The 17,880-nt window shown below is 40.2% G+C and overlaps 1 protein-coding gene across 4 annotated transcripts in view; it reads right to left on the reverse strand.

The window, feature by feature from the left end:
* The window catches only part of ADGRV1 (adhesion G protein-coupled receptor V1), a 627,077-nt gene that overhangs the window by 57,835 nt on the left and 551,362 nt on the right, over nucleotides 1–17,880 (reverse strand). For all 4 annotated transcript variants that reach the window (XR_012320105.1, XM_073678624.1, XM_073678616.1 and 1 more), the window contains one exon: nucleotides 15,673–15,789. Coding sequence is in view for 3 of the 4 variants with exons in the window: in XM_073678624.1 (XP_073534725.1) it covers nucleotides 15,673–15,789 (117 nt within the window). In the remaining variant the exon portion in view is untranslated. The remainder of the gene's footprint in view (nucleotides 1–15,672; nucleotides 15,790–17,880) is intronic.

A 17,880-nucleotide genomic window follows, 5' to 3' on the forward strand; every position in this document is an offset into this window, starting at 1 on the left:
ACTATGTGGGGCCCATTATACTGTATGGAAAGCTAGGTGGGTCCATTATACTGTTTGGAGGACTACAGTGGGCATGGAAGTATTCAGACCCCTTTAAATTTTTTACTCTTTGCTTCACGGCAGCCATTTGGTAAATCTAAAAAGTTCATTTTTTTCTCATTAAAGTACACTCTGCACCCAATCTTGACTGAAAAAAAAACAGAAATGTAGAAATTTTTACAAATTTATTAAAAAGAAAAACTGAAATATCATAAGGTCATAAGTATTCAGACCCTTTGCTCAGTATTGAGTAGAAGCACCTTTTTGAGCTAGTACAGCTTCTTTGGAATGATGCAACAAGTTTTTCACACCTGGATTTGGGGATCCTCTGCCATTCTTCCTTGCAGATCCTCTCCAGTTCCATCAGGTTGGATGGTGAACGTTGGTGGACAGCCATTTTCAGGTCTCTCCAGAGATGCTCAATTGGGTTTAGGTCAGGGCTCTGGCTGGGCCAGTCAAGAATGGTCACAGAGTTGTTCTGAAGCCACTCCTTTGTTATTTTAGCTGTGTGCTTAGGGTCATTGTCTTGTTGGAAGGTGAACCTTCGGCCAAGTCTGAGGTCCAGAGCATTCTGGAAGAGGTTTTCATCCAGCATATCTCTGTACTTGGCCGCAATCATGTTTCCTTCAGTTGCACCAGTCGTCCTGTTCCTGCAGCTGAAAAACACCTCCATAGCATGGTGCTGCCACCACCATGTTTCACTGTTTGGATTGTATTGGGCAGGTGATGAGCAGTGCCTGGTTTTCTCCACACATACCGCTTAGAATTATCACCAAAAAGTTCTATCTTTGTCTCATCAGACCAGAGAATCTTATTTCTCATAGTCTGGGAGTCCTTCATGTGTTTTTGAGCAAACTCTATGCGGGCTTTTATATGTCTTGCACTGAGGAGAGCCTTCCGTCGGGCCACTCTGCCATTAAGGCCTGACTGGTGGAGGGCTGCAGTGATAGTTGACTTCGTGGAAGTTTCTCCCATCTCCCTACTGCATCTCTGGAGCTCGGCGATAGTGATCTTGGGGTTCTTCTTTACCTCTCTCACCAAGGCTCTTCTCCCATGATTGCTCAGTTTGGCTGGACGGCCAGGTCTAGGAAGACTTCTGGTGGTCCCAAACTTCTTCCATTTAAGGATTATGGAGGCCACTGTGCTCTTAGGAACCTTGAGTAATGCAGAAATTCTTTTGGAACCTTGTCCAGATCTGTGCCTTGCCACAATTCTGTCACTGAGATCCTTGGGCAGTTCCTTTGAGCTCATGATTCTCATTTGGTCTGACATGCACTGTGAGCTGTGAGGTCTTATATAGACAGGTGTGTGCCTTTCTAAATCAAGTCCTATCAGTTTAATTAAACACCGCTGGACTCCAATGAAGGAGTAGAACCATATCAAGGAGGATCACAAGGAAATGGACAGCATGTGACTTAAATATGAGTGTCTGAGCAAAGGGTCTGAATACTTATGACCATGTAATATCTCAGTTTTTCTTTTTTAATAAATTTGCAAAAATTTCCACATTTCTGTTTTTTTTCAGTCAAGATGGAGTGCAGAATGTACTTTAATGAGAAAAAAATGAAATTTTTAGAATTCACCAAATGGCTGCAATGAAGCACAGTGAAAAATTTAAAGGGGTCTGAATACTTTCCGCACCTACTATATGTGGGGCCCATTATTTTGTATGGAGGACTATGTGGGACCCATTATCTTGTATACTGGTTAGCCTGCGGCTTTGTCCAAGTTTTTCATTATGGCCCTCTGTATGTTTTGAGTTTGACATCCCTGCTCTAGTCAGACTGGAGATTTCTGGGTAGGAAATGCTACAGCTCATTGTGAATTAGATGAGCTATCGCATCACGTCTCCACCGCGCCCCCATCCAGCTCTGCCCATTTTGACAGAACTAAGAAAAACTGGTGTGAAAATGCCAAAATTCACATCATTTTTGCGTAACTCCAAGTTGCACCAAAATTTATCGGCTTTCAAAGAAATTGACGCCAGAAATATGGTAAAATTGTTTTGATCAATTGGAGCCAAAATGTTTTTTTTTTTTCAAAGTTATCTTTGTCGGGTAGAGACAGACATCAGGTACACATTGTGGCAAAGATATGCTTGTACTGTATCTACAGTATGTGAACATTGGTGTAGATGGATTTTAAAATTAACAGTGCAGCCTCTGACTACCAGAAAATCAATAATATCTCAGAATAGAAATAATATAGTAATAGATTGTAAGCTTGTGAGAAGGGCCCTGACTCCTGTAACTGCTGAATTATGTGTTATTCTATAGAGTCTTTATTGTCAGTTCATGTTTACGCTTAATTGTAAAGTGATGCAGAATATGTTGGTGCTATATAAAAAAAAATATTATTATTAAGGAGTTCAGGTTATATACAAATGTTCAGTCTGTCTTCAATAAATCATATATTAATACATAAGTAAACCTTTTCCTCATTCTTGGGTCAAAGAAAACACTTTTTTAAAATCTTAGTAAAATTAGTTAATTTAACACAAACAACCAGGTGCAATATAGTATTCATTATGTGTCATAGATGTAATTGTAAAATCTATAAGCCATTTCATAGTTGATAGTGAATATTGAAGCAAGGCTATGACATCCAGATGACCTGGAACCCCCTGATGTGAACAGGTAATTAAAGAGGGTTATCTGATGGTCACAGACCAGGCAGGGCTGACAGAGGAGTTTTTGCAGGTGACAGATATATGGCTGGTGTAGATAACATCACCTCTAGCCTCAGCGTAAACAGAAAAACAAGCAGATTACTTTGGGCGACTTTGTTATGAATATTGTTTTTTTATGAACAGCAAGGGTTGTACAGTTATGAAAGATATATTTTGATGTCAAAGTGGCGAATGTAACACATTGTTTTACATCACTGGGCAGTTGTGGCAGCACCTCAAAACTAACTGGGCAGATCGATGATGCTATCCATGCCATGTTTCCTATCTATAGAAAGGTAGAATTGTGATAGGAAACATGACAGTAATATCTCTCGCCTGAGCCCTTCAGGGGCGAAGATATCGTGGAAGTTGGGGATCCCATAATTTTCCAAAAGAACTAGCCGCATCCCAGCATTGTTATGAGTCACCGGAGGAGAGGTATGTGGGCGTGACTTGTGTTAATAACAGAAAATGCGAAACTATGATTATTGTCAGTCCTGGGAGAAACAGTGCGCTGTGGTTCTGTACCGTTACCCCCCAAAAACAAAGAGCTACCCTTCATAAGAGACAGAGTCAACCCTGTGAGATCAGACTTAGTACATTTCTTCTGCTTATCTTTTTTATTTTATGTACTTGTGTATATTGTATTGTTTGATCCATTTTGTAACTTCTTTTTATAAACACTGCCTACTTTTCAAATTAAATTTATAAAAATGTAGTAGCTTAGTTTCTCGTGCTCTATAAACCATACCCTTGAAGCAATATGCTATCTGGAATGGGTGTCTAATCAGCCTGTATACATGATTGGTGGTGTCAGCTAGTTCCTTTTGTTATTGTGGAGTTGGCAGTGACTGTACCGGGATATATATATATATATATATATATATATATATATATATATATTCCATGGGTTGGAATCAGATATGTATATACTATACGCTCTCTGTGAGTTCACCAATAACTGGCCTAGTGGTAAAAACAGACGTGGCCTCTTCCATCATTCGTCAGTCAATTGTGTAATCGTCCTGAGGATTGGAGGCAGCGGAGTGCTCCCCGAAATATTGGTGGCAGCAGTGAGATCTTCGTGATCTTTTTGACTGTTAGCCTTGACAAATTGGTGGCAGCGGTGGGATCTGCGTTATCCTTGACATTTTGTATGTAGAGAACCTTCACATATTCCACTTACATACACAATGAAAGACTTTATAACAGGAAGATAGTTTGCAAAATTCCATTACCTAATTTCCAGCGTTGGTGTCCAAAATCTGATGTAATGAGTTTCTAGCTAATGTGAAAGGAAGTTTTCAGGTTACACTGTAATTCGTGCCACTAAGCATTCTGTAGGGAAGACTACTACAGAACTTGTGATTACATAAAGAAATCACAAGGAGATTCTCAAAAGACAGTGCATATAAAGCGGCTTTTCATGGTTACAAAGTTAATAAGGTTGAAAAAAGACAAATTTCCATCAACTGTCCTTTTATGTATCAGACAGTAACAGAAGTTCCTAAATTTCACAAATTAAAAGGCACATACACATTAGACGAAAGTCATTCGAACACGCAATTTTGACAGGATTGGACGACTATCTGACGTGTATAGGGCCTCCCAGTTGAAATTCAAGTGCCCCATCCTTTTGTCTTCAGGAAAGTTAACCTGCTACCAGAGGTGTCCGGCAATGGTATTCTCAGAAATGACAGCTTTTGGATATACAGCTGTCGGCTGAATAACTGTATATATGAATTTGTATGGCCAGCTTTAATGTGGTTTATTAGTGTTTTATAACTTGTTCTCATTCAAACCAACAAGTATGAAAGCCTACAACACATTTATTGATGAATATATTAGTGTGCATGTAGCTGCAGAACTAACAGACTGGGAGAGTGCAGCTATTTAATAGGAATACCTGAGCTGTTATCTAATTTTATGCTGTATGAAGTTATAAAGAAGCATTGTAAGATGAAATTTGTGTGTGTTATGTAAGCAGCAGGAGGAGGAGGATAAGACCAGAGCTAACCATTTCATTCATTACTTATCTGCACTTGGCTTATCTCTTAGTTCCTTCCCCTATGGCCATTTTCCTTTGTGCAATTCCGTGTTAGGATACAGTGGTAACCAGTCAAAACCTTTGACATCATCTCCTAAGGCCTTTTGAGGCAGAATCAGACAGCAATGTGCTGTTTGAGTATTCAATAAGCAAAGCATGCTGTTACCACATGTACTACAAGAGTTTGCATCATTATCTACTTATCTCAGCTATCTAATCATCTCTTCTGAAAATTCCACCTTGCTATCCAGCTATCGACACATACGTCCTAGCTCAGACCTGTGAGTCCTGATACTATTGTACTCTCAATTCTGCAGGTATCTAATACAGAACTCATCTCTGCTGATACTGGTACAACTCTGCTACAGCAGGTGCTTAATAATTAACTCTTTTCTTCTAAAACCTTGCATTTTACACTTAAAAGTCTGCTACAGTGTGTAATCTTCTCTGCAAGCAAGTATTAAGTTTGCCTATTCATCACTGCTGTACAGCAGTTAACCACTTGTTTGCTGATTGCATAAGTCTCAGCTATTAACCCTTTGTCTGCTGCAAATCCCAGATTGACTGTGTTCTGTGATCTAATGTTTCCGTGTATATCTGCACACCTGACTCAGTTTCTTTTGATGTTTCCTGTTTTGCAGATCTAACTGTCATACTGCCAGTGGCGTACCACAAATAGCGACAGACCATGTGGCCACTAGGGGGCCTGTGTGTCGGGGAAGACCTGGTGCCACCACTGGGCCCCCACCACCAGGCATCACATTTTCAACTGTATCTGCATCCTGGATGGAGGGCTATATGGGGGACAGTTTATCGTGTGGAGGGCTATGTTGGGGCCATCACACTGTGCGTGGGGACTATGGGGACCATAATACTGTATTGGGGTCACTTTAGGGGCATCATACTGTGTTAGGGTAGCTGTGGAGCTGTCATACTTTGCAGAGGGAGTACTATAGGGTGATCATACTGTGCGTGGGGAGAGTAATGTGTAAGAATTTACTGTTGGGGTATCATACTTTGTTTGGGGGGCATCTTACTTTATGGGGGACATGATATGTATATGTTAGTGTGCACGAACACTAAGAGGCTTCAATAGGAGCAAAACTACTTTGCAAGGGCTGCAAAATTGTGAACTAGGCTCTTCTGTCACCACACCGAATATATATATATTTTTTGTGGGGAGGGCTCAATTAGGATTTCTATGTACTACATATGCCGCTGACCTCTATAACCTGCATGCTTTCCGGTAAATCCTGCTCTGCTGCGCCATCACTTCCAGTCCATGTTTCTCATCCTGACCTACAGCTTACAGAATCCACCTCACCAGTTCAGCTATAACTTCTCTTCTGTGAGGTTTGGCTACTTCTGGCTCCGTACAGTATGTATTACGAAGCCCTAAGAACCCTTTAGGAAAGGGCTACACATTTGCGAGAAAAACAGGTAAATCGATTCTTACATTTTACTCCATGGACCAGCAACTTGCCAAAATCACGAAATAAACAAACTAATAAGTCTGAAGCTCTGAGCACAAAGCTCCCATTAACATTAAGATTCTTTATGCAATCATCCACCCCTTTATAGCTGGTATCTAGATGTGACTTTTGAGCTCACTCTGGTAAAATAAAAGGTAAAATGTAAGTCTGTGTAATGCTGAGAAAAACCTGACTGACTAATGATGTGTTTGACAAAAGTTCAATCATTTCATCCATTGTCACTTCTTGGATTTTTCTCAGAACTGGGTAGTTCTCTCTAACCTTCACTCTTTGTCTTTCTTTGCATGCTTTTCAATGTCCCTTTTGATCTAAGTTTACCAACATTTCAACCCAGAATTTTGTAAGCTATGAACTAATTGCAAGTGAGTTTTGTAAAGTGAGCGTTTCATTAATGAATACGAGTTATCAGGGTAAACTCTGAGTGACCCGCTAATGGCAATGTCGTGTGACTGGCTTAGATCACTGTATACAGAAATGACAGTTTGTGCAAATATAATGTTCTTAGAAGTGGAATTTATTACTCTGCTACTTAGCAGCTGCACTACTGGTGTGACAGCGCAGATATAAGCACAGTTACAATATTTTCCTTTTTGGAAAGATGGAAAGACAACACTATAATATGGTAAAAAAAAACTATAATGATAACTTCTATTAGCAATCAGGATTAGCATAAAGTGTTCAGTGTGTGGTCACTTCATATACACTGCGTGCAGAATTATTAGGCAAATGAGTATTTTGATCACTTTGATACTTTTTATACATGTTGTCCTACTCCAAGCTGCAAAGGCTTGAGAGCCAACTACCAATTAAGTAAATCTGGTGATGTGCATCTCTGTAATGAGGAGGGGTGTTGACTAATGACATCAACACCCTATATAAGGTGTGCTTAATTATTAGGCAACTTCCTTTCCTTTGGCAAAATGGGTGAAAAGAGAGATTTGACGGGCTCTGAAAAGTCCAAAATTGTGAGATGTCTTGCAGAGGGATGCAGCAGTCTTGAAATTTCCAAACTTTTGAAGCGTGATCACCAAACAATCAAGCGTTTCATGGCAAATAGCCAACAGGGTCGCAAGAAGCGTGTTGGCCAAAAAAGGCGCAAAATAGCTGCCCATAAATTGAGGAAAATCAAGCGTGAAGCTGCCAAGATGCCATTCGCCACCAGTGTTGCCATATATCAGAGCTGCAATGTTACTGGAGTATCAAAAAGCACAAGCTGTGCGATACTAAGGGACATGGCCAAGGTAAGGAAGGCTGAAAAACAACCACCTTTGAGCAAGAAACATAAGATAAAACGTCAAGAATGGGCCAAGAAATATCAAAAGATTGATTTTTCAAAGGTTTTATGGACTGATGAAATGAGAGTGACTCTTGATGGGCCAGATGGATGGGCCAGAGGCTGGATCAGTAAAGGGCAGAGAGCTCCACTCTGACTCAGACGCCAGCAAGGTGGAGGTGGGGTACTGGTATGGGCTGGTATCATCAAAGATGAACTTGTGGGACCTTTTCGGGTTGAGGATGGAGTGAAGCTCAACTCCTAGACCTACTGCCAGTTTCTGGAAGACAACCTCTTCAAGAAGTGGTACAGGAAGAAGTCGGTATCGTTCAAGAAAAACATGATTTTTCATGCAGGACAATGCTCCATCACATGCATACAACTACTCCACAGCGTGGCTGGCCAGTAAAGGTCTAAAAGAAGAAAAAATAATGACATGGGCCCCTTGTTCACCTGATCTGAACCCCATAAAGAACCTGTGGTCCATCATAAAATGTGAGATCTACAGGGAGGGAAAACAGTACACCTCTCGGAACAGTGTCTGGAAGGCTGTGGTGGCTGCTGCACGCAATGTTGATTGAAAACAGATCAAGCAACTGACAGAATTTATGGATGGAAGGCTGTTGAGTGTCATTATAAAGAAAGGTGGCTATAATGATCAGTAATTTTTTGGGTTTTAGTTTTTGCATGTCAGAAATGTTTATTTCTAAGTTTTGTGCACTGATATTGGTTTACCTGATGAAAATAAACAAGTGAGATGGGATTATATTTGTTTTTTATTAAGTTGCCTAATAATTCGGGACAGTAATAGTTACCTGCACAAACAGATATCCTAAGATAGCCAAATCTAAAAAAAAAAAACACTCCAATTTCCAAAAATATTAAGCTTGGATATTTATGAGTCTTTTGGGTTGATTGAGAACATAGTTGTTGATCAATAATAAAAATAATCCTCTAAAATACAACTTGCCTAATAATTCTGCACACAGTGTAAGTCATAGCGGCTTCCCACTGTATTATTAGAAATTCATTTTGTAATACTGGCTAATTGTTAAAGGGGTTGTCCGGTGCTTTTAAAAAAAATGGCAGTGTGTTTTAATGATACATACAAGCTTCTTTCTAATTACCTTGCGCTGCTGATACTGCCTGTGAGTGGCGCTATCGGTGGCAGCTCACAGGCAGCACATGACCCCACCGCCACGACACGACAAGTGAGGTGTGACACAGCGCTGGGGTCCCCGCAGTGGCTGCTGGGTTGTAGGCGGGGTTATTCCCCTGCATCAAACCCAGCATCCACCGCGCACTTTCCCAGTGAACGAGGACAAGGAGAGCGCGTGGGGGATGCTGGGTGTGACGCAGGGGAATAACCCCGCCCACAACACAGCAGCCACTGGTGGAAAGTGGAAGGGGGACCCTTGGCTGGACTTGTCGTGACGTCAGAGGATGTCAGCGCCGGCTGCAGCCGGGGGTCACATGCTGCCTGTGAGCGACCACCGATAGCGCCGCTCACAGGCAGTATCAGCAGCGCAAGGTAATTAGAAAGAAGCTTGTATGTATCATTAAAACACACGGCTATTTTTTTAAAAGTACCGGACAACCTTTAATGCCCGGGTGGTCTCAGTGGCTGTTACCGTATTGTGTCATGCACCTGTAAATAATTCTACACAGAACAGGCTTATTTTACGGTTTAATTTTTCCACTACTGTACTCTGATCCTTTAAGAAAGAAGACGGGATCTACGCTCAGAGGATGTACTGTATATTCAAGGGGAGCTCTGGGTAAGCATGGGAAGATCGGAAGTGACACAAGAACACAAAACTCTGATTCATATTAAGTGTTAATCATTCCCATCCACTTAATTATCGAATTTTCACTTTATAAGGTCCTGGTCATAGGCCACATTTGTTTGTTATATACAGTACAATATGTACCATGTGGAATATGTTTTTTTTTTACTTTATAACATTATATGGAATTGCATAGACTACTATTTCATGTCATTTATTTTTTATCAATATACTGTATATGGGCGAAAGGCCTTCAGGATACTATGTTTTCCTCCTTTGGGCTAATTTACGTCTATGGACCCTTTTAGAGAATAGGTCGGGAGCTTTCCTGGCATACACACCCATACATGCATCACAAATGTGATATGAACACAGCCTTACTTAAATCGTTCCTATCAACATCCCGTCAGGAAAACCCCACACTACTACATTTCTCCTGCTACTCCCTTATAAAGGCACTGTTCCAGCAGCTGTTAGAGGGAATCTATCAGCACGATTTCACCCCAGAAACTATTTATATGTACATGTAGCTCTTTTAAAGAGACATCCAGCAATAACTTTACATGGCCAGTCTGTTCTGTTACTGAGAAACCAGCGTTTGAATTGATATGCAAATGACTACATTAGATCTGAAGCCTCGGTCACTCCAGCTCTACCACCCATCCAGTACTGCCTCCTCCAGCTTGACTGAAGGCTCCATTGCCTGAAGTCACACAGCATAAAAGCTAACAGGTAGCTCAGTGGTTAGCATTGTTGCTTTGCAGCGCTGGAGTCCTTGGTTCAAATCCCATCAAGGACAACATCTGTAAGGAGTTTGTATGTTCTTCCCATGTTTATGTGGGTTTCCTCTGGGTTCTCTGGTTTCCTACCACATTCCAAAGACATACTGATAGGGAATGTAGATTGTGAGCCCCAATGGGGACTGTGATGATAATGTCTGTAAAGCGCTGTGGATTATGATGGTTCTATATAAACAATGCATAATAAATGATAATAAGCAGGAGGAGGTGGCACTGGGCAAGGAATAGAGGTGGAGTGACAGAGGCTTCAGATCTACAATAGTGCTTCATCCTCTTTTACATAACAATTTGCTGATTTCGCAGTAATGGAGGATAGGACTGGCCAAGTGATCAGTTTCAAGCTGACCATAGACATGATATAGACAATGTTCATTAAGCAAACGCCTATTTCTCAAGACTCCTCCATACATAAGAGCACTCGGGATAAGGATGGGTGTTCATGTATTTTCAACGGGGAGAGAGGAGAAACTGCTGCTAGACACCTCTGGCACCAGTTTATCTCTCCTGAAAACAAGAGTTATTCCAACTGTCCAATCCTTCTCAAAAGAGCAGGGAGGACCACACGGTTATCTGATGGTCAGCCAGTAGTACTAAAAACGTGGCTTCAGACAACTTTCTTCTAATGTGTATGGGGGCCTTTACTCAAAATGCTTGTCACCATAACTGATCAATATAACAGATCTGATAGTATTGGTCCTGTGAGCAGGTCTCTTAGTGAAGGGCATTTAGGCTATACATAAAATCCACCAAAATATAATTTTCAATTATGTCATAGATACAAGTCGCAAGATGTGCAGAGTATGTGGGCTCAGACCTGCACCAATTTCCAATGCTATAAACCACCCACGCCCTTTCAGCAGTGCTCAGAGATTTTCTCTGCCAGAGATTGCTAACAAATCATGCTAAAGGAAAAGCCATCCAAATCTAAGGAGCGTCAATGATTTCCAGTAAGTCAAATATCAAGAATTGCCAAAGGGGTTTGGAACAATAGTCTTTTCATTCTGCAAACTACTTTGGTCTGAGCTTGTGGATTCCTTCCATGTGACCTTGTGAGATTGGTCCTTTTACCATTGTAGCTGTCAGTCACTTAGACATGTTTGGTTATGCTTGATTTGTTCCCTGCTATAAATTGATAAATTATTGTTATGTAATCACAGTTTTTTTCATGTACAGTGCACTGGAATCAGGGCACAATAAAATAAATAATAATTTATTAAAAAGTCATTGTTATATACTTAATAATAATAATAATTTTTATTTCTATAGCGCCAACATATTATGCAGCGCTTTACATTTTAGAGGGGACTTGCACAGACAGTAAAAGACATTACAGAATAACAATAATCACATAAATCAACAGATACCAGGAGGAGAGAGGACCCTGCACGCAATCTTACAATCTATGAGGAAATAGGAGAGACACAAAAGGTGGATGGTAACAATTGCTTGTATTGTACGGTCAGCCATCAATGTAAAAAAAAAAAGGGTAATCACATAGTGCTAAATGAACCAGTCACCAACTAGTATTTGAACAAGTACAGACACAGTAGTCTAAGTGATGGGGTGTGTTAACAGAAGATACGGGGAACCTGATTTGGAAGGAAGTTTTGTATGGGGGGAAAAATGGGTAGTTAGATAGATGAGGTGATAGGCCAGTGTAAAGAAATGCGTTTTTAGGGCACGCTTAAAACTGTGGGTATTGGGGATTAATCGAAGAGTCCTGGGTAGTGCATTCCAAAGAATTGGTGCAGCACGTGAGATGTTTTGGAGACGGGAGTGGGAGGTCCGGATTATTGAGGATGTTAATCTTATGTCATTAGCAGAACGGAGGGCACGGGTAGGGAGGTAGACTGAGATGAGAGAGGAGATGTAGGGCGGTGTTGAAGCGTGGAGAGCTTTGTGGGTGAGGGTGAGGAGTTTATATTGAACTCTTTAGCGGATGGGTAACCAGTGCAATGACTGGCACAGGGAAGAGTCATCGGTGTAGCAGTTGGCGAGGAATATGATCCTGGCTGCTGCATTTAGGACAGATTGGAGACGGGAGAGTTTAGTAAGAGGGAGACCGATTAGTAGAGAGTTGCAGTAGTCCAGACGAGAATGAATCAGTGCGACAGTCAGTGTTTTTGCAGAGTCAAAGGTAAGTGGGGGTGTCCTGAGTGGATCGACAGTTACTGACGGAGATTGTGGTCAGAGAGCAGGAGAGGAGTTAGTAAGCTGTGAAAGGCCGAAGGAGGAGGTTAGAGATAAAGGGTGGGAGGCAGATGGAGAGAGTGGGTTACTGATGGGGATGTTGAAGCAACCCATGATGAGGGCTGGGATGTCACAGGATAGAAAGTGAGGAAGCCAGGTGGCAAAGTGATCCAAGAACTGACGGGAGGGGCCCGGAGGACGATACACAACCACCACTCGCAGGGAGAAGGGCCGGTAGAGTCTGACAGTGTGGACCTCAAAGGAAGGGAAGATAAGTGAGGGTACTTATTTATTTATACTTTCTTTTTCTTATTCTGTTTAGCCTCATCTACAGTACATCAAGTTTTTTAAAACTCTATAATCTTAATATAATAAAAAAAAGTTTTAGAATCCCATATAGGTTATTCTCCACACCTGACCTTGAATTGTCACTATTGTAAGAACAGGATTTATTTATCTATCTTGACTCCATTTTGGTCATTTTACATGCATCTCCTCTTCTGTGAAATGGACTCAGAGCCAGTATGCATGTTTTGTGATAAGGAGTTTCAGGAATTTCTTTGTCTAACGGGACGTAGAGATAGCACATAGCAAAGTAAAGTAAGAGGTACCACACCTAAACTCTTCAGCTGGGTGTAGACAGTATTAACTTTAGCCAATGAGATGTATGTATACTAATGCCAGCACATATGTAGAGATAATTTGAGCCAATTATAGTGCTCCAATGTATATCCGAGAAATGTCTATATAAATACTGAGCTACTGTATGATGTAATAAAGAGAGATCTGCCTTGATGCTCAAAGTATCAGCGTGGTTCTTCCGTGCACGTATTTGGATTTTACTATTTAATTTGGAAAAGGCACAATGTCTCAGAACATCTCACATTATGTGGCGACGACACTATGTATTCATAATATTATGGTCAGTATATTTATTTTCAGGGTGACCAAATTGGGACCAATAGATGGCATGTTAATTTTCCTAAAATATACCAACCATAAAAATGGCAAAGTTCAAAACTGGTTAAATAAATCTAATTCACTGCATAATGTCATGTTATGCCATTTTATAATGTATTTTCAATTCCTTGTGTTCTTCAAAATATCTGCTTGCAGTCATTGAGTAGGAAAGTATCCTAGTTATGTGTTGGTCATACGTATTGTAGGAAACCAGAAGGTAAGGTCCTGATGGTAGATATGTGTTAATAATGTAAGCTGTAATAGTAATATTAGGTTACTGACAGGGTTTATTGTGACTATATTTCGTCTCTGGGTTTTTTGAGTAACCAAAAGAACCTGGCTGGGAAAAGTTCATCCTACGATCCAGTCTGAGGTTTACAGGCCTATTAACAGCAGCTGGGTTAGCTCAGCAGTTTGGACTGTGTTGAGACTGGAGAAAGGCAGAGCTGCTGGTTAGTCTGCTCTGTAAAGAGAGGTGTGCTGGAGCCAAACAGAGAGGTGTTTGTTTGGTGATCATGTTTAATACAAGTATGAGCTGCTGCTGGGAATACTGAGGTTGGTGAGGCTGCTACATTTATATTGTTTCATTCTGCTTGTAGAAGGCTGTTTTCATTTTGGAGCTATAAAGTTTATGATGGACAATAAACTACATGCTGTTTTGATATAAAACCCTGTGCCACGTGAATCAAAGCGGCTACCCAAGAGCATGAACCTCTACAGTGTGCAAATCTTGTATTGCTGGCAATCGCAAGTATGCGATTTCCATACGTCCATCCAGGCATATCCCGACTAGATGTGCTCGGCCTCACACAATTCACTTGTGTTGAGCGAGGCTGAGCACTGGTAGTCGGAATGTGAAAAAATGTATGCAAATTGCCAGCAGTAATCAGCAATACTGGAGAATTCAGAGGTCTGCAGTCACATTGAGTCACTACAGACTTTTACCAGGAGGCCGGACAATCCCTAGAGATCTTGGAAACTGTGAGGAATTGATATACAAAGTGTATTAGACAAATTACAAAAGTTTTCAGCTTCATTTCCTGAAAGATAGAAAACCCCTTTGAACTAGATCTGAACACATCAAGACTAAACTTCATCATGTGTCTGTGTATTTCAGAAGAATTTTGTGGAACTGCATAGTGATTATAAAATCCAAAGCAGTATACCATTTTCATGCAGCTCCTTTTTTATATTGAAAACTTTGTCTCATGCTTCGCAGGCCTGTAGAAAGATGTCTTCATGCTTATAGAAAATGTCTGCAAACGTAATACATTCATAAACAATATTCTGCAGCATCAAACCTTATAAAGTCAGGCTCTGATTGAAACGGTCTTAGCTACGTTCCACCTTACAAGGTGAGATACCATTTAACAGCAAATATATTATGTGTAGAATTAAAACTATTATAAGCTACTGAAGTTTAAGAAACTTTATTCCAAAAAAGTACCACCTAGGAGCTGCCATGGGATATTTCTGAGTATAGAAGTCCATATGCCACCCAATCGAAATATTAGTCAGGTAGATATGAGCTACAATAAATGTATCATTTTTCCCTTTACAGAGTATACAAGTATAGTGCTTTTGTAATAAAGACTTGGAGTCACTTGCGAGACAGGCAATGGAGGAGATGGAGAAATTACTTTCACTGTCTCCTCCGGACCTGTGCTGTGATCCTCTGATGCTAGAGAATCGGAGCAAAGAGCACTGACACTCACACTCACACTCGCAGCAGGGCTGGAGCCGTGTTTCATTAGTATATCGCATCCGATGCAATACGCTAGTGTGATTCCAGCCTAACGCTAAGTTCCCATAATGAGTATTTGATGCGTTTTTCCCTTGCATATTACATTTCCAGCAAAGTGAATGGGATTTAGGTACATTTCATGCCCATTGTGCTTTTTTTCAACACAGCAGAAATTGACCTGCGGAGAATTTTTTAAATTCACAACATGTCAATTTCCCTTGCGATTCTTCTTTTATTTGCAGATTTTCCCCATAGATTTGGATGAGATTATAAAATCCACATGAAAAAGCGCACAATGCATTTTTATTGCATTTCTGCAGTGGAAACACAGTAAAAAAAAAATCATGTAATTTAGGTATTTGGTGTAGAACTTTTACAACATCAAAAACGCACAAAAATTACTCATTGTGCCTAATACTGCCCCCTCTAATTGTACTGTCTCATTTGCCCAACCCCACGTTCTTTGTGCATTTATTTCAGTCTTATAGCAGCGCATTCATATGTATTATACTTGAATATCTGACGGCCAGGTATACTTATAGGAAGATTCGCATGCTGACAACAATGACACTAATTGACAACATAAGCTATGCATCAAACACTTTTCTTTCCATGATGTTTGCAGTCAAAAATAAAACAGGGTCTAGTTTCGACAGAGGATATTCACTCACCTGAATAAGCATCCAGACGAACTGACAGAGGTAGAAATAATGTGTGATAGACGCTAAACCTGCACAGCTTTCATTGGAGAGTTCAGGGCTAATGTAAGCCGAGGCCAGAAATGAGATCTACAACAGAACGAAGGTGCCATTAATAAAGATGTTACAGTGTAGGGACAAGACTTCATCAACAATGCAGTTACACCTAACAGGTCACTGAATTCATTATGTGTTTCCATTAATGGCAAATTAGTGAGAGCAGCATAATGTAGAGACAGAGACCCTGATTCCAGTGACCATGTAGTCTTCCATATTCATGAACTCTGTATAACCCCGCCCCCACCACTGATTGACAGCTTTCTGCCTATGCACAGTGTACACAGCAAGCTGCCAATCAGTGGTGTGGACAGGGTTATACAGAGCTCAGCATTCAGAGAACTGATAGATCTGCAGCAGATAAAACATGGAATTTATCAAAACTGAAGCAAGCAGCCCAGAAAGTGACACATCACTGGAATCAGGGTCTCTGCCCTTACATAATGTAGCTTTCAGATGAGGTAGCAAAAACCTGGTGGCAGAGTAACCGCTGCCGTTTTCATTTTTTTTTCCAATAAAATATATATTACATGTGCAGTTTTAACTCTGGTCACATGAGCTGAAAAAATTGTATAAAATATACATTTTTTATGTTCATGGGTAATTTTTTATCTTAATCTTAACTTTGTTGTTTTTTGCTATAAGAAACTAAAAAAAGTAAAAAAAACTGGAACCAAATTCAGATATAATTGAGGCAGACATCCTCTTTCTGCCTCTCAGCTATGATTAACTACAATGAAAAGCTGTCATGAAAGCTGATGGAGAAAGTAGGAAGCCCACACGGACTATATATATATATCCCAGGCACTGATTATTTCATATGTAATATGACATATAAGCATATTAATAAATGCAGCGAATGGATGGGATTCAAAATGCAGTAGTTACACCTTCTGCAGATGATCAGAGAATTGCATAATAAAAATCACTCACCTATCAAATTCACCACCCCTTCCACGTTCCCTGTCCCATTGCAGGCCTTTACTTACTTTACTACAGTGATGACATACAGATTGGAACCGCTGCAGTCAATTACTAGTCTCAGAATAGTGACTTACTGCAGAGGTCATGCGCATGTAATGTATGGCCGGTGATCACTGCAGCAAAGGAAATTAAGTCTGGTGAGGACAACCAGCTCATTTTCTGTTTTAGCGCATTTCTTACTCCTATACATTGTTTTAAAGTCCTGGACAGTCCCTTTAACACTGTAATGTATACTGATTATTCACACATTAAGTTAATGAGCTCTGCCAAAGGCAGCTTTTACATAAATGTTAAGTATATGGACATACATAAATGTCGTAAAAGGACCATCCGGCAATTTGCATTCCTTAAGTTAATGCCTGACCATAAAGACATTGCACTGATGGCATAAGCCCTGTAAAGAAAACCTGTCAGTGGGTCAAAAGTGGCACGTTTTAGTTTTGTATTTAGTTTTCTATTCTATTTTTCTTTTTTTTTTTTAAATCCATTTTATGATTCCAGAGATATGGGCTTTTTTTATTTAGTGCACCCAATATGCTAATTTATGCAGAGCAGCCTAAAGACACGCCTGCGGAGAATCCTGTGAGCCACACCCCATTGTAAAAACCATAAAAAAGTCCTATATTGCAGGAACTGTACAGTGGTTTCATAAAAAAATATGAGGGTAGCAGAAGAAATAAAATAAAAGCAAAAATGGTCTGTACCTGGTCAGCATCGGAGAAAATCATTCCTGGGGTCCACTAAGTAGCTACATAGAAATAATACAAGACCACCAATTGTGTAGTAAAATGTGTTAATATTGTGGTGTAACATAAAAACACAATAGTTCACATTTATCAAAAATAGTGTAATTTGAGCCAAATCTTGTGTACACACTTCAACTCCATTATTTCATATTTATCAAATTTCGTCCAAATTGATAAATTTGGGGCAAATTATTTAGCACAACATTTTAAGCATGGTAGTACACTTCTCGATGTTGAAAAAAGAGCTGGCGTCCAGTGTGTCAAATGTTGCACAGTTATATAATTTTGTACAAATTGCAACTTTGCATGCATGTAAAAAAGGTTGTAATATAAATGCATTTGTTCCGTGCCATTTTTAAGACAGCCAGTGCCGGGATAAGGGCGCTCCTCTCCC

Source organism: Phyllobates terribilis, unplaced genomic scaffold (assembly GCF_046119375.1).
Source record: "Phyllobates terribilis strain yellow unplaced genomic scaffold, ASM4611937v1 Scaffold_1__5_contigs__length_1240528914, whole genome shotgun sequence".
NCBI classification, from domain to species: Eukaryota; Metazoa; Chordata; class Amphibia; order Anura; family Dendrobatidae; genus Phyllobates; species Phyllobates terribilis.